Source organism: Pelodiscus sinensis, chromosome 1 (assembly GCF_052426305.1).
Source record: "Pelodiscus sinensis isolate ZL-2025 chromosome 1, ASM5242630v1, whole genome shotgun sequence".
Classification (NCBI taxonomy): domain Eukaryota; kingdom Metazoa; phylum Chordata; order Testudines; family Trionychidae; genus Pelodiscus; species Pelodiscus sinensis.
This window is the reverse complement of record NC_143052.1, coordinates 109,279,190-109,306,899: the sequence shown is the minus strand read 5'-3', so window position 1 is coordinate 109,306,899 and position 27,710 is coordinate 109,279,190. Positions and strand designations below refer to the sequence as shown.

The 27,710-nt window shown below is 47.9% G+C and overlaps 1 protein-coding gene across 1 annotated transcript; it reads left to right on the top strand.

Annotated features, from left to right (window-relative positions):
• Positions 1-2,086: 2,086 nt before the first annotated feature.
• Positions 2,087-27,700, top strand: LOC102449895 (sodium- and chloride-dependent GABA transporter 1). The gene is made up of 13 exons (XM_006135489.5): positions 2,087-2,096; positions 3,217-3,317; positions 4,850-4,959; positions 5,420-5,552; positions 8,795-8,929; positions 10,353-10,456; positions 10,900-11,024; positions 12,159-12,271; positions 19,755-19,886; positions 20,721-20,823; positions 21,908-22,008; positions 23,024-23,191; positions 27,054-27,700. The coding sequence occupies exons 1-13, from the start codon at positions 2,087-2,089 to the stop codon at positions 27,156-27,158; spliced, it is 1,440 nt and encodes a 479-aa protein (XP_006135551.2). The 3' UTR covers positions 27,159-27,700.
• The last annotated feature ends 10 nt before the right edge of the window (positions 27,701-27,710 follow it).

The window sequence follows — 27,710 nt, the reverse complement described above, 5'->3', positions numbered from 1 at the left end:
ATTTAATCTGTATCCTTATCAGGGGCATAGTGAGGGAAAGATTTATCCCAGAGGCAATGGGCCAGCACAGGGCCTGTGTCCCACACGGTGCCTGGAGTGTGACTTACCTGTCATTGTTGCATTGGCTTTCTGCATGGAGTGGAATTTTATTTTCCCGAATAATATGCCAATTTCTGTGCTGATTTATATTGGTAGGCAAACTCTCTGCTACTGGTAGTGTAGACCAGTGTTTCTCAACCAGTGGAACAAGTACCCTTAGGGGTACTCAAGAGAAGTCTGGGGGGTACGTCAACACAACTGAAATTTGGAGAAAAACTGATTTTTTTTAAGTTTTACAGTGTTTTATTATTTTTGTACTTTTTACACCCAAAAATTTAATCGTCCACCTGGCTACGATTAAGTTGTTTGAACAGATGTGTTGCAATGGTAGAAAAAAATTGTGTGTCTGAAAACTGTAGGTATTGGGGGTACTTTTTTTTTAAGGGGTACTTGATAAAAAAAAAGGTTGAGAAACACTGGTGTAGACAAACCCTTAACTTGAATGTAGCTCAATAGGTCCTAAATGTTTATTAGAAATTTTGACCACACATACTTATGTAACCTAGAGACACCTTGAAACCACTCTCAAAAGAGAGTGAAATTTGCTCTGCAGCCTTAGCTAAGAGCCAGGGGGCTTTTAGCTCATGCTATAGAGGGACATGACTTTAGCCACCATAGTCACAGGTTCGATCCCACCTCTTGAAATCCTAGGTCCATTGGCTTTACATTCGATAGCGAATGTTTCTTTCACTGCGTAAGGCGGGGTTTGACCCCGATTAAGGCTACAAGCAAAAACATACAAGTGCTTTTCTTTCCCAATATTTAATCACTGGGAAGTGGTGGCCATTTTAATGATTAATTATCAGTTGTATTTGTTTGTATCCCACTAATAATTACATGCTCCAAACAAGATAGCGCTGCATTGTGCCAGGAGCCGTACAAATAGCTAGAACAGGCAAACAAAGTGAGGCCGCAAGGAAACATTATTTTCATTCCTAGGAGACTGATTTGCCCAGATCACACTGGATAGAACACAGATCTCCTGAGTCCCAGGCCTGTGCCAACCCTGTTTTTTTTCACTCAGCACTAAAAACGAGCACATTGAATTTTACCAACATTTCTCTACATCAGTTCAGCCCAGGATGCAATTTTCCTCCCAGAATGTTGTCATAGGGTAGCCACTGGTGCATCCCAGAATCAACATCCCCTTGTTTGTCTGCACACCCCCAGTGTGACTCTGTTCCAGCATGCATGACTTCACTCACTGCAGGAGCAGAGTGGCTCACTCTACAGAGCAGTGTCCTCTGTGTGTGATACCAGTTCAATATCAATACTGGGTCAGGGGACAAGCCCCAGAAAAAAACAGATGGTCTGGCTGAAAATTGAACAAATGGCTTGCCTGTGTGCAGTTGCCAACCGTCTAATCGCACCAACCCAAATGCCCTTGCTCTGTCCCCTGCCTTGCCTCTTCCTCAATGCTCTGCCCCTTCTCTGAGGCCCCACCCCCTCACTCCCTTCTCTCCCTCTGCCACTTGCTCTCCCCCCGTGCTAACTTTCATCCAGCTGCGGCAGAGGTAATGGGGGACCGTGCGGGCTGTGGGCCGTGGAGTTGAGCTGAGGGATTTGCAGTGTGGGAGGGGGCTTCAGGTTGAGCCTGGGGCAGGGGGTTGGGGTGCAGGAGGAATCTGGGGTGTGGGATCTGGGAGGGAGTTTCTGTGTGATATGGGGCTCAGGGCTGGGACCAGGGGATTGGGTGCAGAAGCGGGTGAGGGTTGGGGCTCCAGCAGTGTGCTCCTGGGGATTTGCGTAGTATCTGGGAGCTGAACTTTACATTTCTTGGGGAGAAGGGGTGGCCAGGGCCCCAAAAGGTCTTGTGGTGAGAAGCACTTGCAGAACCTGCTGTTAACAGCTGTTTGTTCTTCCAGGGGCCTTCTTGATTCCTTATTTTCTGACCCTGGTGTTTGCTGGGATTCCTCTTTTCCTGCTGGAGACAGCTCTTGGCCAGTATACCTCTGTTGGCGGATTGGGGGTCTGGAAATTAGCACCCATGTTCAAAGGTACTGTACTTACGTCCATAGTGCTGAGGCCGTATATCTAGCTTTAGGGCTGAAACCATGTACTGAAAGGGGAAATGAAACCTCAAGGACAGGTACATAAACCTTTGGGGGAAGGGTGACAAGTCCTTGGAGACTGTTATATTTGGTCTGTCTTTGAAAGGTCCCCTTCACCATAGTATCTAGGCATCTGTAACACTCCAGCTCTCTGACTGAATGACCTTTAGCAGTAACAAAATGCTCCGGTAGATAACACTGCCTTTAGGGGGGCCAACGACTGGTCTGAGCCACCTGGTACATCATTCCTGTATTTAATATGAGATGCAGTGAATTGGTGGGAAGGGCTGTGCTGCTCTGTACCAGCAGAACCCTGTTTATGTTACACTAGAAGTTGAGCTCTCTACCAGTTGGGTGCGAACCTCTTGTTTTTATAATAACTACATATTAGAGGCCAGTGATGAATTAGAAAAATTAGAAATCTTTTTACTGAGAGGCTAATTCAATGTACAGAAGCAGGTGGGGACATGGCTGGTTCCCACTCTTTTTTAGTGTTCATAGAGCTCCACACATTACAATTCTGCTAGCAGCAGATTGAAAGACAACAGCATTCAGTCTTTGAAACATGGCACCAGGGCCGGTCCTAACCAATTGGCGGCCCTGGGCAACCACCCAGCTTGCCCGTAGGTGCAAAAAAAATACTGGAAAAATTTGTCAAGCAATAAAAAAGGGTGAATAACCGGGGAGAGGATTCAGGAGGTTGGGCCAAAATGTGGTTGCAGTCACAGCCTGCCTCTAAGACGGGCTCTGTCGGTGGTCCCTTGAAAATGGCAGCCCCGGGCAACCACCCGGCCCGCCCCTAAGACCAGCTCTGCATGGCACCATGACATTCGAACAAGCCTTCCCTAGCTGATCAGTGAACTTGAGGACTGTGCACTGTCACTTACTGATATCTGTGAGATGATTCACTTTTCCTAGGTGTACAAACCTTTGCCTCACCTCTGTGCAGTCACTTCCCAACTTGCTGTCCCCACTTCATCACAAGAGGCTTGTGTCCCCCAGCTCAATACAATTTCATAGACTTTGGATGGCTTGTGTTGATCATGCTCTGTGTCGTCTCTCCTAGGAGTGGGTCTGGCGGCTGTAGTTCTCTCATTCTGGCTAAATATCTATTACATTGTCATCATTGCCTGGGCACTATATTATCTCTTCAACTCTTTCACTGCGGTAAGTTTCAGCCTATTCTATAAACTTAATTGGCTCTGTGTACTTTTGTTGCTTCTGTGTCTTTTGTGAAAAGTGGAGCTAGACATATTACTTACCGGCTGTGTCTAGACTGCAAGTTATTCCACAAAATCATCTGATTTTGCGGAAAAACTTGCCAGCTGTCTACACTGGCCGCCAGTGTAAACAGCACAGTGGTGTTTTCCGCAAAAAAGCCCCGATCGCGAAAATGGCGATCAGGGCTTTTTTGCGGAAAACCGCGTCTAGATTGGCCACAGACGCTTTTCTGCCAAAAGTGCTTTTACGGAAAAGCATCCTGCCAATCTAGACGTGCTTTTCCGAAAATGCTTTTAACGGAAAACTTTTCCGTTAAAAGCATTTTCGGAAATTCATGCCAGTCTAGACATAGCCACCCTGTGTGCCATAAAATATACAACATACAGCTTATTGATTGTACAATGGGACTCAATTAATGTTGCTGTTAGATCCAACACTGAGATGTCCTATAACATCAAGTGTTTTGCATTACTGTGTGTTGATATTTTTCTTTTAGGGGATATGTTCTCTTTATAAATCTTACAAATCTGTCCCTCTGCCCTATGTCCTTTTACATTCTCCTTTCTGTCTATCATATTCACAGAGCCCCAGTCACGGTTATAGTGATGTGTTCCAAAAATGGCTTCTTCGTAAGATTGTCTCGTTACCATGGGCTTGGTTGTGAACTCAGTTAGACCCCATTTACACTACCCCCACTCCAGTGATTACAGTGGAAACATGCTTAAGGGGGTACTTACGTCCACCTCCAAAAGATAACATTTAAGTATATAACTTATAGCATATGCTTACGTCCCATTAATTGCAATGGCATGCTTCCTTGAACTAGGGTTTTGTGCCTGTATATATGAGATCAGAACTGAGCCTCAGGTTTGAAGTGTATTTCTTCGCAACCAAACCATTCTTACAAAACTAATGGCTTGGAAGAGCCCCTTAGCAATCCATGGACATAAAGATATCTAATTCCATGGATCTCGTGAGATTCCATTCCTGCTAAATTGCTTCATGTGTACCATAATTCAATCCAGTCTAAGTTTTTACTTGATTGTATTTTCAAGTAGTTGTGAAGCCATTTGTCAAGATGTCCTTATTGTTGAACACCCACAAATCATGTCTGTAGTCTTCAGTGTGTTCCAAACACCTGCAGCATTCTAATTGCTCCACTCACTCAGCCTGTTTACACAGCTCCCCCCAGAACATCCTTACATTCCTACCTTGCTGCTCCCTACACCTTGTGTTTCCACAGCCTCCATGCCCACTACCCTTGAGTAAGTCCTCACATTCCTTCACCACAACCCACAGAAGACCCTGTCATTAGAACGTGACTATTTAATTCCAACTGAGATGGGAGCAGCTTAAAAAAAACAAGTGTGTTCTAAATCCTAACAGGTCACGAAGCAGGGATAAGAGACTCGCACAAGAGAGCTTTAGAACTCAGTCATGGTTCCCTAACTTTATCCTCTCCTTCTTCTTCCCATCAGGATCTGCCATGGCAAAGCTGTGGCAATGCCTGGAACACAGAGAGATGCTTCTCCAACTACTCCCTCAATGATACCACCAACCTGACCAGTGCTGTGACTGAGTTTTGGGAGTAGGTCTCCAGCTTAAGTCAGGTTTCACCATTGCATGGACCATCTCATCCATTTGTGTGTGTGTGTATGGGGTGGGGGGGTTTGGGGTTGGTGCATCCCTTTGAAAGCTGCTTTGAAAATTTCAGTTGGAGGGATGAAGTTGTTCATCAGCCCGTGATGCTTCCTGTCTCCAGAGGAGGCATGCCTGCTAAATGTCCGCTTCAGACAGAGCAAGGAGGGTCAAAACCTGCCATCATCCATCCTTTTTCCTTCAGTCCCTCACACTAGAGTTCATATTATTTCTGACCTTTGTGCCCTTTGCCCATGTTTGGTTCACTCGCTCCCCATTTCGTGCCCTCTGCCTGTGTCTGGGCTTGCTGCCCCCATCTTGCATTCCTTCTGCCTGTGTCAGGAATCTCAAATGATTTAGACTCTGTAGATCATTATACTTCTTTTTAATTCCATGTCTTTTGACTGCAGGAGGAACATGCATCAGCTTTCTGGTGGCCTGGGGGAGCCAGGTAACATTCGCTGGCCCCTAGCAGGCACGCTTGCGTTAGCTTGGGTTCTGGTCTATTTCTCCATCTGGAAGGGAGTAGAGTGGACTGGAAAGGTACTTTGCAATAACCAGGCAATACAGAGTTGCCTTTTATGACTGTACACATCTCTCATGGTGAAATGTCTTCCGGATTCAATTTGGAGTGCCTGTAATTAAGGTTTACTGTGTTTTAAGGAGGAATTGGGGACTGTGCCATTAAATTCTTTACCTTTCACAGTGGTAAAAATTGCCACAGCCATTGCATAGATTCTCTAGGCATAGAGAATCTTAACCATAGAATCTCTGGACAGGGCATGGAACTTTCAGACTTTTGGAAAGACTTAGGCCAAGCTTTTAAAAACTGACTTTCAAAGCCCACCTTGAAACACCATGAAGGGGCTTATGCCCCACCCCGAGCACCTGCTCACTGAAACCAAGATCCTTTTAGGGGATCAGAAATTGAGCATCCAGAATCTCTGGTCTCTTTTCCCCTCATACTTTGGGTTTTGAGGATGACCCATGAAACAGAAACATAGCTGTTTCCTAGTGCAGTGGTTCCCAACCTTTTTTATACTGTGGACCAGCAAACCCATTCACAAACTTTTGGCGGACTGGTAACATTTTATTTGCATATTCATTGTGCAAGTAATTAATATGTAAATAAAATGTCACAGGCCTGCCACAAGTCCCAGTCCCCAGAACTGCCATAAACAGCCAGTTCAGCTCTGGCAGTTGCCACATGGTGGGTGGCTCTGGAGGCCTGGGTTGGGGTACACCCCAGCCCCCAGAGCCTCCCAGTGCCAGCCCTAACCCCTAGATTCCCCCACCTATCCACACACCCCCAGCATCAGCCACTGACCCCAGAGTCCCCTGCACCCAAACCCTCACCCCCAGTGCCAGCCTCCTGCCCTTAAAGCTCCTCAGTGCCAGCTCTCTGCCCCTCCATCACCAGACCCACCCCCCGTACCAGCCTCCTGTTTCCACTGCACCCATCCCTCCCAAAGCCCCCTCCATGCCAGCCCCCAACCCCCATTACCAGAGCCCCCCCCAGTGCCAGCTCCCCATCCCAGACACCCCAGTGAACCCCAGTGTCAGCCCCCCACCTCTTAGAGCTCCCTACCCCTTAGAGCTCCGCAGTATGAGCCTTGCCCCCAGAGCCTGCCCCACCCCCTCACCTAGCCCTGCACTGCTCTTAGCTGCCAGCTGAGCACTGCTGCCTGGGTCACAGCTGCTCTAAGGCTGCCATGCTGGCAGGGCTGGCTCACAATGTTTTGGCACCTGAGGCAGGGAGCTCAAATGTCCCCTCGCTTGGGCCAAAACTTTGAAAGGTCTCTTGTGTCCTCCTTCCTTCAGCACAGCACTCCACCATCTCTATGCATCTAGAGCAGAGCGAATACATATGCATCAGCAGCAGACACAATTTTCTACACTCTGGGTCCTAGTGGCACCCCTCCCCCCCAGTCTGGCACCTGAGGCAGCCGCCTCAGTTTGCCTCATGGTAGGGCCGGCCCTGCGTGCTGGGCTCTATGCGGCCCTCCTGCCTCACAGTGAACTTCTCTTCCACATCTAGGAGGAGACCCTGCCCCTGCCCCTGCCCCTGCCCCTGCCCCTGCCTCTGCCCCTGCCGCTGCCCGGTGCTGGTTGGCAGAGAGGTGGGGCAGGACACACCTCTCCCAATAGTCACAGTGGGAGGGGAGGCACTGGGTTGTGTATCCCAACCCTGGCCCCCAAAGGCGCCACTGCCTGGCAGTCAGTGGTTCACAGCCTGGCACCGGCCCACAGACCAGCAGTTGGGAACCACTGTCCTAGTATATAACATTACAAACCTGCACCATAAAAGAAACATCTGAGAAACTTCTTAGTTTGGTAAAATGGTGCTACTGGGATGTATTGTGTAGGCTGTAACTTGGAGTAATGGGATGACATTAAGAAAAGAACAATATCAGGAAGAAAAAAGTTCCCAGAGTACTTTCTTAGGTTGTGAACTAGTCTTCCAAGGAAAGTGGAGGAATCACCTTCAGGCAAACTAGCATTTCTCGAATCATTTAAATAAACAAAAGCTAGGCAGAGTGCTAGAAAATAAGGGCTAGATTACTTAAATTGGTAACATCTCTGACTTCTTTGTCCCAAATTCATTATTTATGCAACTCCTTTGCTTTTGGTGCTGTTACACCAGGTACTCATTTGGCCTCATATTTCTGTGATCAATAAAATCTTGTGTCAGTAGTAGAAGAAACCCCTCAATGCTCAGAAATATTACTTGGAGGGAAACAGAACACAGAATATACACAAAGGCTACGTCTAGACTGGCATGATTTTTTGCGGAAAAGCGTCCGTTCCAATCTAGACGCAGTTTTGCACAAGAAAGCCCTGATCGCCATTTTCGCCATCAGGGCTTTTTTGTGTAAAACTATACCGTGTTGTCTACACTGGCCCTTTTGCACAAAAGCATTTGCGCAAGAGGGCTTTTGCCCGAACGGGAGCAGCATAGCATTTCGACAAGAACACTGACAATCTTACACAAGATCATTAGTGTTCTTGCGGAAATTCAAGCGGCCAGTGTAGACAGCTGGCAAGTTTTTCCATAAAAGCAGCTGCTTTTGCAGAAAAACTTACCAGTCTAGATGCAGCCAAAAGGTGTCAACCAGTTTGTTAGAAAAGATCCATTAGCTCTCAGTTTAAACTTCCTGGAGGCTATGTACTTCCCTAAGGTCCTTCCTACTCCCTTCTTGGCAGGAAGAACTAACACACTTAGGCTATGTCTACACTGGCGGGTTCTTGCACAAGAATGGCCGTTCTTCCGCAGAGCGTCCACACTGTCCTCCCGCTCTTGCGCAAGAAGATTTACAGTAAAGCGTGGTAAGAAAGGGCTGCTTGCACAAGAGCTATGCTCTTGTCTAACAAGTGTAAGCTCTCTTGTGCAAGAGGGCAGTGTGGACGTATGGCAGGGGTTTCTTGTGTAAGAAACACCTATGGCTAAAATGGCCATCAGATCTTTCTTGTGCAAGAGAGCATCCACACTGCCATGGACGCTCTCGTGCAAAAGCACATGGCAGTGTGGCGCTGTTCTTGTGCAAGAGTTCTTGTACAAGAACCCGCTAGTGTAGACATACCCTTAGAGCTCAGTTCTCTTACCCTGCCCCTTCCTCCTGAGGGCTTGCCCCTTCCAGAAGCATGGAGCCAGCTCTCCCTAACCTTGCCCAGGGGCCTGACATGGCTGCTGGCTCCTGTGAAGCCAGAAGAATCATGTCACTGCTCTATCTTTGAACGTGAGTGTCTCCCAACACAACTAACATCTCCTTTTCTGTCTCTCTCAGGTTGTGTATTTCTCAGCCACCTACCCTTACTTCATGTTAATTATTCTTTTCTTCCGTGGAGTCACTCTGCCAGGAGCCAAGGATGGAATTCTCTTTTATATCACACCAGACTTCAGCAAACTCTCTAAGTCTGAGGTGGGTCCCCCGGCATTCAGAGCTTTTACACCACAGGGTGAAAGTTACAGGGCACGTTGAACATTTCAAGTTTCTCTCATAACCAAAACCCCGCCCCAGTCTCAGAGTCTTACAATCCCAGCAGTCATAGCTGGGCCTGATCCCTCAACCTATGGAGATCAGCAGTCCTTCATTGAAATCTTGGGGTATTATCGATGGACTGATGCCGATTTACACCACTGCAGATCTGCCCCTCTGAGGTGCACACGTACCATTACACCAGTGGTTCTCAAAGTGTGGTTTGTGGACCACTAGTGGCCTGCAGCTGCCTTGCAAGGGGGTCGCAGCTTGAGGCTCGCCCCCCTCCCTGCACAGCAGGGAGCCCCCTTTGGTGGGGGGGTCACCCTTGCAAGGTTGGAGTGGCAGTGCCAGTTTTCCACTGCAAGTGGGAGGGGAAAACCCAAGCCTCGTGGGCCAAATCTGGTTCACAGGGTGAGCAAGTGGGAGGAAGGCTTTCCCTGCTTCTTCCATTGGCCAGAATCATGGCCAATGGGAGGAGCAAGGGGTGAGACGTGGTGCCTGGAAGCGGCGGGGGACATGACCACCCCTCCACGTAAGCACCCCTCCGTCCTCCTGATGCCCAGACCCTGCCTCCATCCCACTCACACGCTCCCCCTCCTGAGACCCTGCATCCCCACCCTCTCTGCACCCATTTTGTCATCATGGGTGGGTGGCTGGTGGCCCATGGAAAGGTTTGTGTTGAGCAAAGTGGGCCCTGGGCCAAAAAGTTTGAGAACCAAGGCATTCCACTGATTATTCTAGGGTTAGCTATTTGAGCTGGCTAGTGCAATCCTAGGAGAGCAGGCAATGGAACCCTCTGGCGCCCATATCTGTCATGCTAGATGTAGATACAAGTTCAGCCCTAGTCATAGATCATAGACTCCTAGAACTGGAAGGGACCTCGAGAGGTCATTGAGTCCAGTCCCCTGCCCTTGCAGCAGGACAAAGGTTGCGTTGCTGTGGGAACCCCCAGGCTGTTTTGTCACCAGAATGCAGGTTTTGGTGACAAAACTTTGTAGCATAGACAAAGCTTTAGCTGCTGCAGGAGCTGTGCAAGCAACATGGAAGTCTCACTGCAGTAGGCTCTTCTGCACCAGCTAACCAGTGTAGGAGTCACCGCTGCACAGAAATCATAGGCCTGTTGATCAGGGTATTGACATTCACCTCTGGAGCATGTCAGTGTATAGTCTCTTACCTGCAGCTTCATCAGAATCTCTCAACATTTTGTCTGTCCCACCTGTGACACTTGCACTGCTAAATGCCTTGGACACAATGACCTGTTGTTCCCAGAAGATATAGAAACCTTGCTGGAGAGACTGCATTACACAGAACATGCCTGACAGTGCTGTAGAATACAGTCTCACAGCCTGCTCTTCCTTTGCAGGTCTGGATGGATGCAGCCACACAGATCTTTTTCTCCTATGGACTGGGGCTGGGCTCTCTGATTGCCCTGGGAAGCTATAACTCCTTCCATAACAACGTCTACAAGTCAGTACTCTTCAACTTCCCCTACCAGCAGAAAGACACCCAGAGGCAAATTGTAAACCCCTGTGCAACATTTGTAAGCGAATAGTCACAGGGGTATTCCTATTGCAGTCACCAAGACTACTCCTGTGAGTAACAACTCACCAGTATAAGGAGCTCACAATCTGGCCTATGGTACCTGATGCTGTACGGCATGTAATTCACAAACATGCAGCCCAGGCCTTACCACTGATGTTTAGATCTGAATATCTTCTGGCCACAGGGCATCTCCAAGTTGTCCACCACTTTTCTGGCCTTCCCCTCATAGTAACCTGTCCACAGCATAGTAACATGCTTCCCAGACCTCATTTCACCATCACCTCATCCCCTGATCCCTATCCTGTTCTGATTAGCTGAGTGGATCAGACATGCTGAAGGCTTTCTCACCTCTGTGTTTGCTTTTCCAGAGACTCAATCATTGTCTGCTGTATAAATTCCACCACCAGCATATTTGCAGGATTTGTCATATTCTCCATTGTTGGCTTCATGGGCCACATCACCAAGAAGTCTGTGTCTGAGCTGGCATCTTCAGGTAAACAGATGTTGCTTGTGTTGTGTTTTGACAGGCAGTGTGATGCAATGAGTGGGACACTGGCTTGGGGCTCAGGAAATGAGAGGAGAATATGGCCTGTTCTGGAGGAAATTTGTGCATGTCATGCACAACTACTTCTAGTCCACTTATGAGACCAGAGCCTCCTCAGCCTTCTATGCAGCAATGCCAGTTTTCACAGCTAAAGATCTGGCCCAGGAAATGAGTGAAAATCACCTCCAAAAGGAAACACCTTCCAAATTTTCAGAATGTAATAGTTGTTAATAGCAACTTGTCAGTCAGCATGGTGTTCTCCTGGCTGGGGCTCAATCATATAATTCAATTCCCTGAAATGGTCCAGCATTGTGATACTGGACAGCTTAGGAGATTGGGAAAGAGCCATTTGGCAAACTCTTTGCCAAGCTGAATGGACGTGAGGAATGGTCTGAGTCCCAGAAGAATTTGGGAAGCCTATTCCTGCCAGCCTCAGGTGTCCCAAAGCAGGACATTCTGAGTTTTGCTGTTGTTCTTGTACACCTAGGCTTGTCTATTGCCCAGGATTGCTGCACTTAAGGAGGCTTCTTATGGGCTAAGCCCTGTGTTGGAGCCTTCCAATGTAATATCTAAGCTCTGAGATGATCAGCATTGTCACGACAGCTGGTGGAAACTCAACATTTCCCAAAATTCTGACATTTTTGTTCTGAATTCCATTTCCAACTTTATCAAAAAAGGTGTTTTTTTTTACACATACACCAACTAAATTTTGCTGAAATTAACATGTTTCCCCAGAAAGTTTCAATTTTGACAAAATGGCATTTTTGGACTGAAAAAAGTAAGTCCTGTTAGAAAATGGGTTTGGCCTACTCTACTTCTCAGTATATGCATCAGTAACAAAATATAAACATTTCCAGCAAAACATTTGATCCCACAATGTGTTTCTGCATCACTGATTATGGTAACACAATGACAACGAGGGAAGAGGTGATGGAATCTCAAGTCCCCCATTCCTCCCTTGTGCAGTGCTGGCCAAGAGGCCATATTAAAATATTGGGAATTCTCTGCTGTCACCATCTCTCAGTTTAAGCCTGACATGTGTCATTGTCAATGTGCTTATTCAATATATTTTCATTCTGGTAGGTCCAGGACTGGCTTTCCTCGCCTACCCACAGGTGGTTACACAGCTGCCTATGTCTCCCCTCTGGTCGATTCTTTTCTTCTCCATGTTAATGATGTTAGGCCTCGACAGCCAGGTGAGACAGCACGCAGGGGAACATGGGTGAGCAGCAACGCTATTGTTAGATCAGAGCATTCTCAACAGTGAGAGCATCCATTCTGGGCAGATTTTCCGTGGGGTGATCTCCCGAGGGACCCTGGAGGAACCCTGCCCGTAGAACTGGTTCTATATAAAGGTACCTCCTGTCCAGCCTTAATAAGTCCCGTGACTACAGCAAATATTTTGTGGCTGATTTCCTATCAACTTCAGTCTGTCCCACCCATATCATTAGTCATTCAGCTCCCATTTGCGGCTGCTATCTGGCCCTGTAATCTGTGCACAGTGCCTAGGAAAGCAAGCCGTGTCCCGGCATGCATGGCTGCTGCCCTCCCTGCTCTCCCAAAATGGTGCCCTTGCCCCCATGATACACCATGGTCGCCTATTCTGTGAAAAATGTCACTGTTTCAGTCTGTCATCCCCCCATTTGGGATGTAAAATCCATCTTTTGGAATAGCTCGAGCCCTGAGCCTGAGAAAGAGCATGCCAATCTGATGTGCCAAGAGTCAGTCACATCATGGAAAGTAGCCACGTTTCAAAAAGCTGTGACAGGACAGAGGTACAGAGCTAGGCTTTGGCTCTGAACTTTCTGGAATTCAGGGGTGTTCGCCTTAGTCCATTTCTAGTAAAAAGAGACAACCCCAGCAGCAGTGACAGTGTTCTCCGTTTCGCAGGCATCCTGGGTGAAAATGGCTAGCAATATAATGCAGGGAGCAGGTACGGTGTCTGGGTGGTAGCTGGCTAGTACTGGCAGCCAGTTTCCAGAGGAGCTACATTCAGGCTTCTTTCAAGTCATCGGAACTCCAGTCATGACTCTACGGCTACGTCTAGACTGGCATGATTTTCCGGAAATGCTTTTAACGGAAAAGTTTTCCGTTACAAGCATTTTTGGAACAGAGCGTCTAGATTGGCATGGATGCTTTTCTGCAAAAGCACTTTTTGCGGAAAAGCATCCGTGCCAATCTAGGCACGCTTTTTCGCAAAAAAGCCCCGATCGCCATTTTCGCGATTGGGGCTTTTTTTGCGGAAAACAAATCTGGGCTGTCTACACTGGCCCTTTTGCGCAAAAGTTTTGCACAAAAGGACTTTTGCCCGAACGGGAGCAGCATAGTATTTCCACAAGAACACTGACAATCTTACATGAGATCGTCAGTGCTTTTGCAGAAATTCAAGCGGCCAGTGTAGACAGCTGGCAAGTTTTTCTGGAAAAGTGGCTGATTTTCTGGAAAAACTGGCCAGTCTAGACATAGCCTACAAGAATATCCGGTGAGGACACTAGAGGGGGAAGCAAAGGGGGGTATATCAGGGTGTACCACAAGATCCCAACCCACAAACACCAAAAAAGAAGGGGCTGGATGGTGCTTATGTATTTTGCACACGATGACTTACATTATTTTTGATAACATGAGCATCAAAATAGCCAGGCAGCCAATCAATTAACCATATAAAAGCTTTCGTTTGGTTGGCGTTTATAACAAGATGGAGGGCTAGCCTTCTCCTCAGCCCATAGACAGCACGCTGGGCAGGGCCATCCTTAATCTTCAGCAACACACTAATGAAATATTTTTAAAACAATTTTTAAACTAAGATCCTGTAGACTAACTGACAGTATATACCGAGGGTTGGCAAATGCCTGTTAAATGGCTTCATTACCACTTCAATGACTCTTTCATGGGTTTGATGTTCTGCTAATAGGTCTGGCAGGCGTTTTCACTTTTGAGTTAAACTAGATCCTCTCCTGAGGAAGCAGAGCCACTGAACAGGGATAGGAAGAAGCAGATGGATAGACCCAGTGGTGTTCCAAATTTTTTGGGTGCCTACATAGCTGTATATTCTGTGTATGGGTAAGGACGGCCCTGATGCTGATCTGGGATGGGATTGCAGAATTAGGCAGGTTCAGGTGCCTTGAAAAAATGTTTCTGGGTAGACAGCAGAACTCAGTGGATACCTCAAATCTATGACTGTTCACCCAAATAAAGACCTAAATCCCCTCCTGCTCTGTTTATCATTGTTCCCTCCTGCTCTGCATGAAGATAACGCCTACAGAACCTAGCCAAGGTCAGAACCTCATTGTGCGAGGGCAGGTACAAATACACAATAGGAGATAGTCCTTGTTCTGAAGATCTTATGATCCAAATAGTGAAAAACAGGAAAAAGGTGTGAGGGGAAATGGAGGCACAGTGAGGTGAAGTGTTGCCTTGGGCCAACCAGCAGGTGAGTGGCAGAACTGGGAATAAATTCCAGTCTCCCGGGTCAGTTCCCCATCCACGGGCTCATGCTGTCTCTCCAATGCCCCTAATTTGTTTTGTTTGGGGTCTGGTTCTGCAAGCATACTGGTGAACAAGTTTACTGACAGGAATGTTCAATCTACAAGGGACATTTTAAGCAAATATAAAAGAGTATTTATAGGAGGTGAATTTGACAATAGTATAGGTGAGGATTCCTGTGGGAAGTCTAATTCCAAGAGTCACTAATCACATAGTCAGAGAACATGCATAGCACCAGTATTTCTTTGTACCGCAGTAGCACCTAGCCTAGAAGCTCCAGCCAGGCTCCTGGCCATATCATACAGCCCAGCAAGTCAGCTTAATATTTCATTTGATAAAGTATCAGCTATTCCTATGTGACACGCCCAAACCACCAGCGACTGACTGATTCCTTGAAAAGCTTACAGAAGAACTGGGTTTGGAAGAGAAAGATGGTAGTGCCCTTCCCAGTTAATTCAGGGAGGGCATTCTGTGCATATAGAGCCGCACAGAAGAAAGCCCACAACTTATGGGAAATCTTGTGCAATGGCCTGGTCTAAGCCTACTCTCTGGAAGGAAACCAGGCTGTTGGGATAGGATCTGATAGCTGAATCCTACATGCTTCCTACCCCCCTGGGTCCAGGTAGTGAAATAATAGCCGAAGAGCAGATACTTCCTACAGTGATGGGGGGGTTTCTGTTGCTCTGGGCAATCCACCTCCCTGAGCAGCCGTAGCTAAGTTGATGAAAGAATGCAGCTATCAATCTAGTCGCTTTCACATCAGGAGTTAGGTCGGCATAGCCAAGGCCCTCAGAGGTGTGAATGTTCTACACCCCTGAGCACTGTAGCTATGTTGATCCAAACCAGTGGAGCTCACAGCCACTGTGGGCTCTAGAACAAGGGGTGGGGATGGGGGGGGGGGCTCCATGTCCTGGAAGAGGCGGGGCCTCAGGCATAAGGGGCAGGGCTGGGGGTAGTCAGCCTTTGGTGTCACCTAGACTGCGGCATACCCCCCCCCAGCCCCTCCCCCCAGCCCTCAGAGCCACGCAGAGTGCCTAGCACAGCACTCCAGCAACCATGTAAAGGGCCATGGGCTGCAGTAGCAGCAGCCACAGCCAGGAACCCCAGGACCCTTTGAGTCATTGGGCCCTGGGGCAATGGCCCCTTTTCTCCCCTCTCCATTTCCCCGTCGGCAGGCTTGACCTACTTTTAAAGTGTAGACCAAGCCTTAGACAAATTCCCTGCAGAACCCACTTCGGTGGAAGCTCTGGTTTCTAGCTGACTCCTTCATGGCGATGTGACAGTAAAACAAGGAAACACAGGCTTAGCAAAGGGACTTCATAACCATAAACACACACCCCTCACTCTTAAAAAGCACAAGAGAGTTTTGTTTGTCCTGGGTTTAATTTCAAGGCCTTAGGGATGATAAAGTCCTTCCTTCCTGCCCTCTCTCCAGCTTGCCTTCTAGACTATTTCTGGTGATGAAATGGCTTCCTTGGCTAGGAAAACAGCTACACTGTAAAAAGAACAGATTAGATGGGAGGGAGTGGGAGATTCTAGCTCCCCCTCCTTCCCAGACAGATTTCTGTGAGGAGAGTCTATTCAAAGCCAAAGACCCTGCTGATAGAAACCCTATTGTTTGAGTAGGAGAAATTGGCTCAGTGTTGATGGCTCTTGATTGCTCTGTCACATCTTTCTCCCTCCTGCCCTCCCTCCCTCCTGCCCTTATGTTAGCTTTTCCACTACAAAATGCTGCAAAATGGATGATCTGATCTACAATTACATACTGGTTGCAATTACACATAGCATCTATAAAAAACACATGGGAATCACAAATGGACTCGGACATATTCCCCAAACAGTCACACCTTGTGTCCAATCAAATCTAATCAACCCAGCTGGCATTCCACATGCTGAATGCTCTGACTCAACACCCCAAACCCAGACTTATTGCAGATGTTATTTGGCAAACAATCTCCAATAATGACTAAATGTTCCCAAAATAGCTAAATTCACCGAAAGATCTATTCTCTATGGATCAGTCACTCGGCTCTCGTAAATAGTTCAATACATGGCAATCAGTCTCCTAAGCACTGTGTGGAATTATTGATTTATTTGCTTCTCAAATATTACATGAAAGTCTTATGGCCCCATATGACTGCCAATCTCAGAGGACATGGAGGAATTTGGGGGAGCGGTGTATGAGGCATCAAAAGCAAAAGAAGCATTTAGATGTTAAGGGTTTCTATCTGCATACTGGAGATGCATTTATTCAGTATATGATTTACACATTCAGTATGGTATTCCCAATACTGGTTTCTGCATGCCCCCCCCCCCCCCCAAAAAAAAAGAAAAAGAAAGAAGGCCTGCATTTGCAAAAGAAGTAATAACTGTGCATGCAAATAGATAGGTAGGTGCTTGGCTAAATATTAGTACATACAGGCTCCTGATTTGCTGGTGTTGTGATAACTGAGCACACAAATGCAAATGTGCAATTGCACAAGTACTTCAGGCTGCCTGTTATGAAAATTAGTCCTCAGATGATCTCATAAAGGATTGGTTTGCACAGGAACATATTCTACTGGAAGGTCAGGAGGCTGCTTGGTCCAGGCCAGGTGTAGCAAGTGGTAAGGCTCTTGTGTCAAACCACACCCTTAACAGGTGCTAGAACCCATCAGAGGGCTGCCAAAGTTCTGCTGGCTCGTTGTGGCAGGGACAGCTGGTTAGTGCCATGGGAATGAAGGGAGGTGAGAGCGGCTCCCTGGGAAGAGGACGGAATGGGTCTTGGGGGGGAGGTGTCCATGCTTTGGGGGGAGGGAAAGCTAAGCTTGAGGTTTATGTTCTGGTAATGATTATGAGCTATCAATAAAACCAAATCCCTTAAAGATGTGTGTGCGGGGAGGAGGGGGTGTCTTTAGTCATGAAGGTATTACTACACTCAGTGTGGAAACACCTACCTGATTTGGGATCCTGACTCTCATTTTCCAAAGGGATTTAGGCACAAAGATCCCATCAGCTGCCCATAGGGTTTAGACCCCTAGATCAGCTAGGCAATGCAATGCCAAGCAGGGCAATGCTGAAATACCTTTAAAAATTGTACGTAAGGCCTCATTTCAGCAAAGTGCTTAGGCACATGTTTGACTTTCAACATGTGCTTAGGACCATCCCTATTCCACAATGCCCAAAAGCCTGCACTTAAAGTCAAGAACATGTTTAAGTACATCCTGAATCTCTGTAATACGGACTTCCCTAGTCCAGCAAAACCCCGGGTCTGGCATTGTCAGCAGCTCAGTGGATGTGCCAGACTGAAATACTTACAGGGAAAAACCATCGAGTTGGGGCCAGGAACATTGCTGAACTAGGGATGAATGGAGCCCGGGGGCCAATGGCCAGGAGTGGAGCCCTCGTGGCCCAGAGCTGGGCAGCTGAGAGCAGAGACCCACTACCCCAGGGAATTGGTGGCCAGGTGCGTAGCTCTGGTGGCTGGGAGTGGAGGGTTGACCTTCCCTGGTCCAGCAAATTCCCTGGTTCAGGACCAGTCTGGTCCTGAGGGTACCGGACCAAGGAGGTTCAACCTGTACTTTGCTGAACTGGGACCTAATTCCAGGTCTGTGTGATCTGAGGAGGGAAGTAGCAGAGACTGTCTGGTGAATCCAATGTACACGACAGAGGCGTATTACTGGTACTTGGCATATATTGCATTAGTGGATGTGCAGGTGAATGAGCCTTTGATGACGTAGCTTATGTGGTTAGGTCCTTTGATGGTGTCACTAGGGTAGAGCAACAGAACACTTTTGGCCATTACCTACCACCCCCAGTTATAAACTCCAACACATCATCAAGGAGCTACCCTATCTTAGATGAAGATCTGACACTCTCACAGACCTTGTTAAGCAAGCTCTTCCAGCAGTCAGCCCCCTCCCCCAACCCTAAGGCAAATACTCACCACCAACTACACACCCCACTACAGGAACACTAACCCAGGAACCTATCCCTGCAACAAACCCCATTGCCAACTCACCCATCTGTTAATGTGAAGTGTGCCATTATGGGCCAGCAATGTCCCTCTGCCATGTACATTGGCCAAACCAAACAGGACTATCTCTGGGCAAAACAAAAGACTCTCCGTGCCCCAAAGATCTTACAATCTGAATATACAACAAGAGGTAACAGATGGAGCCAGCAGGGGAGTACAAGAAAAAATGAGATACTATTTGTCAGCGTGATAGGCAGTGGGTTCAGCTCACCAACAGCCAAAACAGTATCAAATAGGAAACACCACAATGGCTTGCTCTTCAGAGGTGTGGTGCACTCACAACTCCAGCTGCTATCCCTGTGAGCTATGGGGAGTGCTCAGCAGTTCTGTAAATCAGGTCGCTTTTATTTAGGAGCCTAAATGTTCCATTTGGATTCCTACCTTTAGGCACCCACATTTGAAAATTTTAGCCTTAATGGCTCCTCAAAGCACGTCAGGATTAGACCGTGGGGCCTCTTAGCCCCCAGCCTGGTGTGCAAGCCACTACTGGACCCCGCCTCTGCTCCAGAATGCAGAGCCACTATGTGTCAGTAAGCATCAGGAAACAAGTCGATATGTTATGTGGATTGCACAAGCACCATCACACAATTTGGCCATCTCTTCTGGTGTGTTCTATGGGATCTGGTTAGGATGTGGAGAGGTGTGTATCTCATAAGTATTTACTGATTTAGCCTTCTTCTCTCCCGCTATTCCTCCTCCACGCACCTCTTTTGCCCAGTCTCCTAGGACTTCCCCCAGACACATCTTCTCCTCTGACTTCCTTCTTTATTTCCCCTTACATTCTCCACACCAGCACCAATAATTATCCAGCTACTTGCAGTAACTCCTTCAGTCAAGTAAAAGGAACAGGTTCTCTCTCTCTCTCTCTCTCTCTCTCATACACACACACACGCACACACACACACACACGGCTTCAATGTGGTAGCCCTTCAGCACCATCACTACGTGCTGGAACTCTTATAGGAAATGAGGTATAAGTGAGGCCATGCATGACCTAGCAGGGAAGCAGCAATGGGACACAGAGATAGAAGTGACGCAAATCCAGGCTGAGAGGTGGTGAATTCTCGAGAGGGGAGGGGGAGGCAGCACACACCACAGGAGTCTGGGGAGGAGGAGGAGGACGTGTTCCAAGCGAATGCAGAAGGTGATGTGTATGTGTGTGCATATCTTTCCTCTTGCAGTTCTGCACTGTGGAGGGGTTTGTCACAGCTCTGATAGATGAGTATCCCTATCTCCTGCGGGCCAGGAAGAAGCTCTTCATTGCGGTGGTCTGTTTCATCTCCTATCTTGTTGGATTCTCCAACATCACCCAGGTACTGTGCTCACCCCAGCTCCTGTACTTGGTGCTTTGCCATCCACTTCCGTGTGTAACTGCAGCACAGGAAGCTTGGGGGAAGAGCCATTGTCCAGGAATGACATTAGGGCTATTGCTGGTCTGGACTCTGCCCAGCACTGTTGTCTATCCACCACGTTGCAGTCTTTGCATTGAATGTCAATAAGTTACCACCATCCTCGTAGTTAGTCAAGCTGCAACTCCTGTTGTCTCCAGGCTGGGCCTAAGCCCTGGAGCGTGGTGCATTCTCTAAACAGAAAGTTGAGATAATCCAAAAGAGACCAGTTTTTGGTGGGGCGGCAGAGCAATGACACTCAGGCTCCATGTTTACACACCCCAGTAAGTGACCTAATGTAGGGATCTGCCTGCTTGGGATATGGCAGTGAGGCCCAGGCTCCATGTGTGCGGACTTGAGGGCCTGGATCAGTGACACAGAGGCCTGGGTGTGGATTTCCCTCTTTGTGGCTTCGGGCCAGAGGAGTCACAGAACAGGGAATATCTGTAGAGGCATCCGAAGTGCAGCAGGAGGGGTTTAATGGATTCATTTTACAAAATGGCTTCACGTCATACTGAGGGGAGAAGGCAGCCACGTGAGAGCCCTATTTCTCTTCCCACCCTCAGCTAAGCCTGAACACTCACTTGGGTCACATTCAAGAGTATGTCTGTGATGATGGCAGAAATTAGATTATAATGAAATGACGTATCATTGTTGGCTTCCATAGGCCAAGGAAATTAACATACATTAGATAAAGGTATTAATCCTCAGCTCCCCCCTCCCCCGGCTGTACTCCATAACCAGGATTTGTCTCCTCAGGGTGGCATTTATGTATTCAAGCTGTTTGATTATTATTCAGCCAGTGGCATGTGTCTTCTCTTCCTTGTCTTCTTTGAGACCATCTCCATTTCCTGGTGTTACGGTAAGTGCAACTCACCTTGTTCTTTTACTACTTACCTCTAAGCACAGATAACGCCATTTTCAAAGGCCCTCAACACCTCAATAGCCATGGAAGTCAGTGGGAGACTGACAATTGACAATAGTGCTGGACTAATGCTGAATGCTTTTGAAAAACCACAGTGATATACTCCCTTTGCTTTCTCAGGCAGCCACCCAGCTGAGCACGACTTCACAGAGATTCCCATACAAATGGACAAGTCACAGGCCTCTAGATTTAGTTTTCTCAGGAGCATGAGGCAAATATAGAATTTGTTAGGCCAAATCACTGCTGAGCTTTCTGCCAATTTCTGATCCTTCAGAGGGAGACCTGCTTCCCCCTTTCTAGTAACTTGCCTACCCAACTGTGCAGTACTGGATTGTCAGAGCATTCTTTCTGTGAGGTTGAACAATGACCTAGGCCTGCTTATGATCTAGACCACTGGTTCCCAAACTTTTTGGCAAGTTTTGATTTTTGAGAAACCCTCCCCCTCCCTGCCAAAAAAAAAAATAGCAGCAAAACTTGTTGAGCAAAAAAAAAAAAAAAAAAAGATTGTCCTTTTAAGAGCAGAGCAAGCATTGCCCTTTTAAGGCAGCCACTTTGAAGTCTACCCAGCCAGCCCGAGCTGTGCGTGTTCCGGTGGACGCCCGAGCAGACAGACGGATGGACCAGGCTCTTGCTTGCGGGGGACTGATAGGAGGGCCTGGGTTGCCTCATGCTCCCCCCCCCTGGAAATTCTTCAGGCACCTCCCATTTTAGGAACCCATGATCTAGACCTTTGCTAGTTGATTACTGTCACTGTCTTGGCTTGGGAAGCTATAGATGTTTTAATGGTCATAAAATTATCTAAGTATCCATTCAGATTCAGCCAAGTATTTGTGTCAATGGCCTCTGCTTTTCCCCTGGGGGGCAAGCATAACATTTCTCCTTGCTCACCGTCAGTGCCTGCTCTCCTCTCTGGTCTGACATGTCCTCTTTCTCCTGTTCTGGATCTGTCTTGGGTCACTGGACGGAGCTGATGAGCATGGCTCTGAGATATCATTGCTCCTGCTAACATGCATTTCTGTAGGTGTGAACAGATTTTACATGAACATTGAAGAGATGATTGGCTACAAACCTTGCGGCTGGTGGAAGCTCTGCTGGGCCTTCTTCACTCCCCTCATCTGTGTGGTGAGAACAGAGCAATTCTATTTGCATAGGCTGACCTAGAAGGGCCCCCTCCCTGGAGGTCATTCTGTGGGTGGAGTAAGCATTAAATGTTTATTTTAGGTAACTCCTCTCCACATCCAGATCCGGCATAAAGTGCAAGTTAATCCTATGAAGAGACAAGGTGACTGGCAAGAAAAGAAATATGGGGGAGCCTTTTTTATTCTTCCCCCCGAATCCCTGCAACTGACTCTCAGAGTGTCTTAGAACATGTAGTTAGCAATATGTTACTCCTGCGCTTGGTATTGCAGAAGCTGAACTGGCTGTTTATTACTTTCAAAATCATTGCGAGCTGTGGTGGAGAAAACTCCCTGCCTCTCTAGCTCCAGCCTCAACCCCACCAAGCTTCTCTGAGCAGGAGCCATGCTCAGATATAATCCAATTGGCACAGAGGAGCTCTTAGCATCCCCGTCCCCCTCCAACTCTTCCTCTCTCAGCAGGAGGTGCTGTTGGGATTGCTGTGGAAAGTTCCTAGCTCCTGAGAATCAGCTAAGAGGAAGCTGTTTAGGAAATGGTATGGGAGAGCAGCAGAAGTCCAAATAGGGAAGGGTGTAAGTGCCCTGGCTGGGGCAGGGGAGTTTAGGGTACTGACCATGGGGAAAACATTACAGTACTACTACTTTCTCAGCCTCTCTCAGCTGGACCTGCTGTAGGAAAGGGGATAGAAACCATGTCTGGTGGAATGAGAAGATGAGAGAGAATTGTGCAGGTGGTGCAGGAACCTTGGCTGTCTGAGAAAGGGGATGGGAAGTATGTGAGCGCCCTGGCTTTGGGTGGGGGACGGGTTGGAAATGGGGCAGGAGCCCTGGGTAGGGGAGGGGTTGGGAATGGTGGGGGAGCCCTGACTCAGGGTGGGGGAGGGTTTGGGAAGGCGGTATGACTCAGTGAGAATTGAGGGAACTCTCAAAAGAAGGACAAAGTAAGTGAATATTCCTGCTCCTGCCATCCTACGCTGTGACTGTTGGATCTGTTTCTCCAGGGTGTCTTCTTCTTCAGTGTGGTTGAAATGACCCCTCTGACTCTGGGGAAATACGTCTATCCCACATGGGGGCAAGGCATCGGCTGGCTCATGGCTCTGTCTTCCATGGTGCTGATTCCAGGCTATATGCTGTACTGCTTCTTCATTTCAAAGGGGACCATCAGGCAGGTAAGACCAACTTTGCAGCTTCGGCCTCTGCTCAATTATCTGTCCAGCAGGACTTCCCAGGGTCACACAGTCACACAGTCCCTGGGTCATGACGTTAACTCTTGTGGTCTTTGTAAACCAAGACTTCCCACATGCTCCCTCCTCATCCTCCAACACCCTTCACAGATCTGCTCCTTCATATTTCTGTTACCTCCTGCACAACACATTCTGTGTAAGCCAATAGAAAGCCCTTCCGTACAGGAGCAAATGGGTGACTTAGGGAACTGGGGTAAGGCGATAAATGCCTCTGCCTCTAGGACATTGGTTACTAGCTCTCCCAGGTCAGTAGTCACGAAAAATTGTTATCTTCTCCTTCCTGTTTGGTGTCTTCTATGAAACAAGTCAAGGCAATCTTAGTCCAGTTCCTAGCAGACTGCTGTCCACATCAGCACTTCACTGTAACATGGAAAGATGGTTGTAAATCTTCCAACAGAATGTTTTCTCATTGGAAAATGCTGCTCAGTCTGAGACAAAACTTCCCGAGGAAAAATGTGGATTCTGACAAAATTGCATTTTGAAAAAAAAGAAATTGTTTTGATAAAACCAGAACATTCTGTTTGGACAATTACAGAATGGAATATTTTGATTTGTCATTTCAAAATGACTTCTGAAATGTATTTTATATTATATAATTTAAAAAAAAAGTCAAAATGGAAAGGAAATGTTTTTGACTATCTGGTAACAAAAACTTCCCATACGTCTTGTTTTATGGGAAATTTCTAAATTCTCTTTTTTTCCTGAGTTGGAATGAAAACAAATGTTTGAAATGGTGGAAATTCTGATTGCTGCAGTTCTTACAATGAATGTCAAACTAACAGGCAGTCTTAGTGAAGACACTAAGCATTGAATGAGCACAAAGCCTGAACTAGCTCAGAGCCAAGATCTGTTGGTGAGCGAGGTTTGCACTCAAGCTGGCTGTCTCATGAATAAAAAGGGCTGTCAGTCTCCTCTCTTTCATCAGCACTTAATTCACTTTAAAATGAAAGATGGAAAGAAGTTCCAGTGCTCCACCAATATAGACCCCACCATAATGTCATTTACTATAGGGCTACAAGTAGGTGTTCCCTCCAAGGTGTTACCTGTAACAGGGTGATACCCTTCTCTATGAGGATAGCAATAGGCTGTACACCGTGTTGAGAATTAAAGCAAACCACCCCCACTTGGACCCATCTCTGATCCTCATGGATGAACGATCTTTGCTTAGAGCTCCATAGGATGGAACGAGCACTCACCACCCCTCTCAACCCCACTCCTTGGTAATGTGCCATGTGGGGAAATCCCTTCTTGTCTCCTAATCCGGGCAACAGTTCCCCCCTCTGTTTGGCTCCAGTTCTATTCCCCTTGAAGCTGGTCACAGCATTCTCTTGACTTCACTAGGAGCAGGCCAGGAGGGCCAAACTGTGATGCCCTCACTCACACTGAGTAGCATCTAAATCGGGGGTTGGCGATGCACGGCACACGTGCCATAAGTGGCACGGAGGATGATTTTTTGTGGCACGTGCAGCATGGCATAGGGGCTGGTTGGCCCAGCAAGCAGAGTGAGTAGCACAGCCCTGTGCTGGGCTCCACGTCCCTGGGGTGTGCAGCTCCCAGGAGCTAAGGCGTTAACCCCTCCTCCCCCACTACAGGCTCTGCCTCCTGCTCTGGGAGGGGGTGGGGCTGGGGCTGCTCTGCAAATCGGGGTGGTGCGGCCAGTCACATGCTGCTGCCACTTCCATGGGGGCGCTGGGGCCCGGGCTAAGCTGCGGCTGCTCCCCATGGGTAAGGAGACCCTTCCCCAGCACCACCCCTCTGTGCCCGGCCAAGGATTGGGGACAGCCCTGGGCTCTGCCTGACCCAGCCCCGGAGCTGCAGCTTGCAGGTGAGGAGAGAGCCCCCAGGCAAAGAACTGGCTCAGGCAGGGAAGTGACTCTGCCCCCTCGGCCCATCCTCACCCCAGCACTGCTCCCGGGGGCTGCGAGTCCCAGAGCTGCTGCCCTGCTGGTGTGTGCACTGAGGGCACAGGGATGTGGGGCAGGAGGGGGGTGAAGGAGGATGTGAGGGCAGGAGGGGAGGGGGCAGGGCTTGCACTGGGGGAGATGGGGAAAGTTAAATCTTGGCACACCACTTCTGAAAGGTTGCAGGCCCCTGATCTAAATCCTCAGGGAGTTCCCCTGACTTCAGCACAGCTATTTGCACCATACGGAGCAATCACTAAGGTCATTGCAATCTGCCCTGAGTGAGCAGCATCACTGTAGCTGTGCCTCTGAATCTGTCAGTAACCTGCGATCCCACTCGGTGTCCAAGTGATTAGCCACCGTCCTTCTGACTCCTTTTCTCGCAGGCCCATGGAACGTGGTCCTGCTCAGGGGTTTCCCTAGACCCCCCCCCCCACAGGAGTGTATACCGCCCCTGAATTTCCCCAACACCCACCCAGTTTTGTGAACTATGGTGCCATACAGCCCACCTTCACCCTCACGGTCTCACCCCTCATCGGCCCTGACACCCCCCCATGTAAATTCAAACACCCCCCTAATTTCAATTCCTGGGGAGGCTACTGGTCCTGCTCTGCGCTCTCAGCATCTGGTGCAGAGTGGCAATGTCAGTCAATGGGAATTTAAAAAACAAAAATTACAGCGTGATTGGCTTCTATGTACCTTCCCTGCCCTCTTCTCCCTCTTGTGCTCTGACCGGTCTGCCAGTTCAATGGAATGTCATTTTATTGTAGGCAGCCAACACACACACACCCAGGCCCCTGGCGGACTGAGCCACCACACTTACCAGCAAACAGCAGGTGGCAGGAGGGAGACAGAAGGAGAGAGAGAGATTGAGGATTACTTTGTAACAGAGCTGAGTCTGGAGGGAAATTAGATGTCAATGCTGAATAAAGGGGTTTTGACAGACAGGAAAGATTATAAACCATTTTAATCCTACTGAGCATGAATGTAAGAAAAATAGCACACGAATGGCAGGAGAGCCTCACTAGACATTTCAGGGGCTTCACCCAGGAAGAAACACTTCAGATATGTCTGAGTGTGGGGGCTTTTCCTTCTCTTGAAGGGGCTCTTCTCTGGCTCAGTGATGTCCATTCACTTCAGGCCTTCTTCCTCTCATATTCCATAATTTAAAGCACCAGTTCCCCTCCTGGAATTCAACCTCCAAGTCCATTTAACCCGAGGTTTCAACCCGTACAGCTCAACCAATGAGGGGCCCTTTGCCCAAGGGCCTGCTCTCTCCCACATCCCATCTCCCTGGATGTCTTCCAGACACAGCTCCACCAAGGGAGCTCAGTTTTATTGAGACCTTGATCCTGTCAGGTTGGTATAAATGGGAATCCTCACTGGCGTAAAGGGCCATGCAGGATTAGAGCCATAAACTAAATTCCTTGGCATTCTGTAACCATTCAATAACATTTTTAATGGGAATTTTGAGGAAAATGTCACAGAAAATGTGGGTCCATTTTGAACCCTGTGAAATGGAAACAACATTGACATTTTTGTAATTAAAAAAACGGTCTCTGGGTGTTGCTCCAATTGCTGGCTTACTTTTCAGTGGTGATCTGTATAATTCAGAAGAGAGGACTGTGTACAGTATAACAGCAAAGGAGGAGTGATTACATTGCCAAATGAGCATGTATCAGAGGCACGCATCCTACCAAGTTTCAGTGATCACTATCCACACAGTAGCTCTCTTGCTGTAACTAGGGATATCTCTTCAATTTGGAAGAAAGGGGTGGTGACCTTCAGCCCAACGTCATGTGTGGAAGTGGTGGTGGTGATAGGGTCTCCTCATTTTTCCTTGGATACTTGTGTCCTTCCTGTCATCTTTGTTTGTTCCTGAACAGCGTTTTCAGCAGATGACTCAGCCCACTCAAGAAGTGAACATTCAGAACAATGGACTAAAACCGAAGGCCTCACTGAATGGGAGAGTCTCTGATGCTGCTGTCTAGGCAGAAGGCAGAATCTCTTCTCCCTTCTCGGTAGCTGCTCCTGCCAGTGTCCTTTGATCTCCCTTGTGTGTCCCCAGCTCCGCTGTTGGTTTCGGTCAATGTGGGAAGGATCTAACAGGGAAAAGCATGTCTCTGCCCCCTCAACCCAGCTGATCAAGACTGTGTTAAACTCCATAAAGACAATGTGCAGCGACTGTCTTTGTAATTGATGATCCCAGTCAATACTGCCAGAAAGGAATGTCACAGGATCTAGTCTTCTGCTGATCAGGGATGGTATTTTCTATAGTACAATAACTTCTCCTTTTTTGTTGTGTTCTTCGTCATTGCTTCTCTACTGAAGTGTACCCACACACCTTCTAATGAACAGCAAGGCTGTGGCAACATAAAACCAGCTATATTTTGGTTATGGATTCAAATTCAAGATGATTATCAATTAATAGAGCATAAAACACCTTTAACGAGTAGATAGTTCTAAGTGCTTTACAACGGACACATGAAACAGGAATACAGAATATGTGTGGCTACAGCATACCCCTTAGAAATCAGGACAGG

Coding starts and splice junctions, on each gene's coding strand:
- LOC102449895 (XM_006135489.5), top strand. Junction 3,318..4,849: donor TCTTCAACTCTTTCACTGCG/GTAAGTTTCAGC, acceptor TCTTCCCATCAG/GATCTGCCATGGCAAAGCTG. Junction 12,272..19,754: donor TGTTAGGCCTCGACAGCCAG/GTGAGACAGCAC, acceptor TTCCTCTTGCAG/TTCTGCACTGTGGAGGGGTT.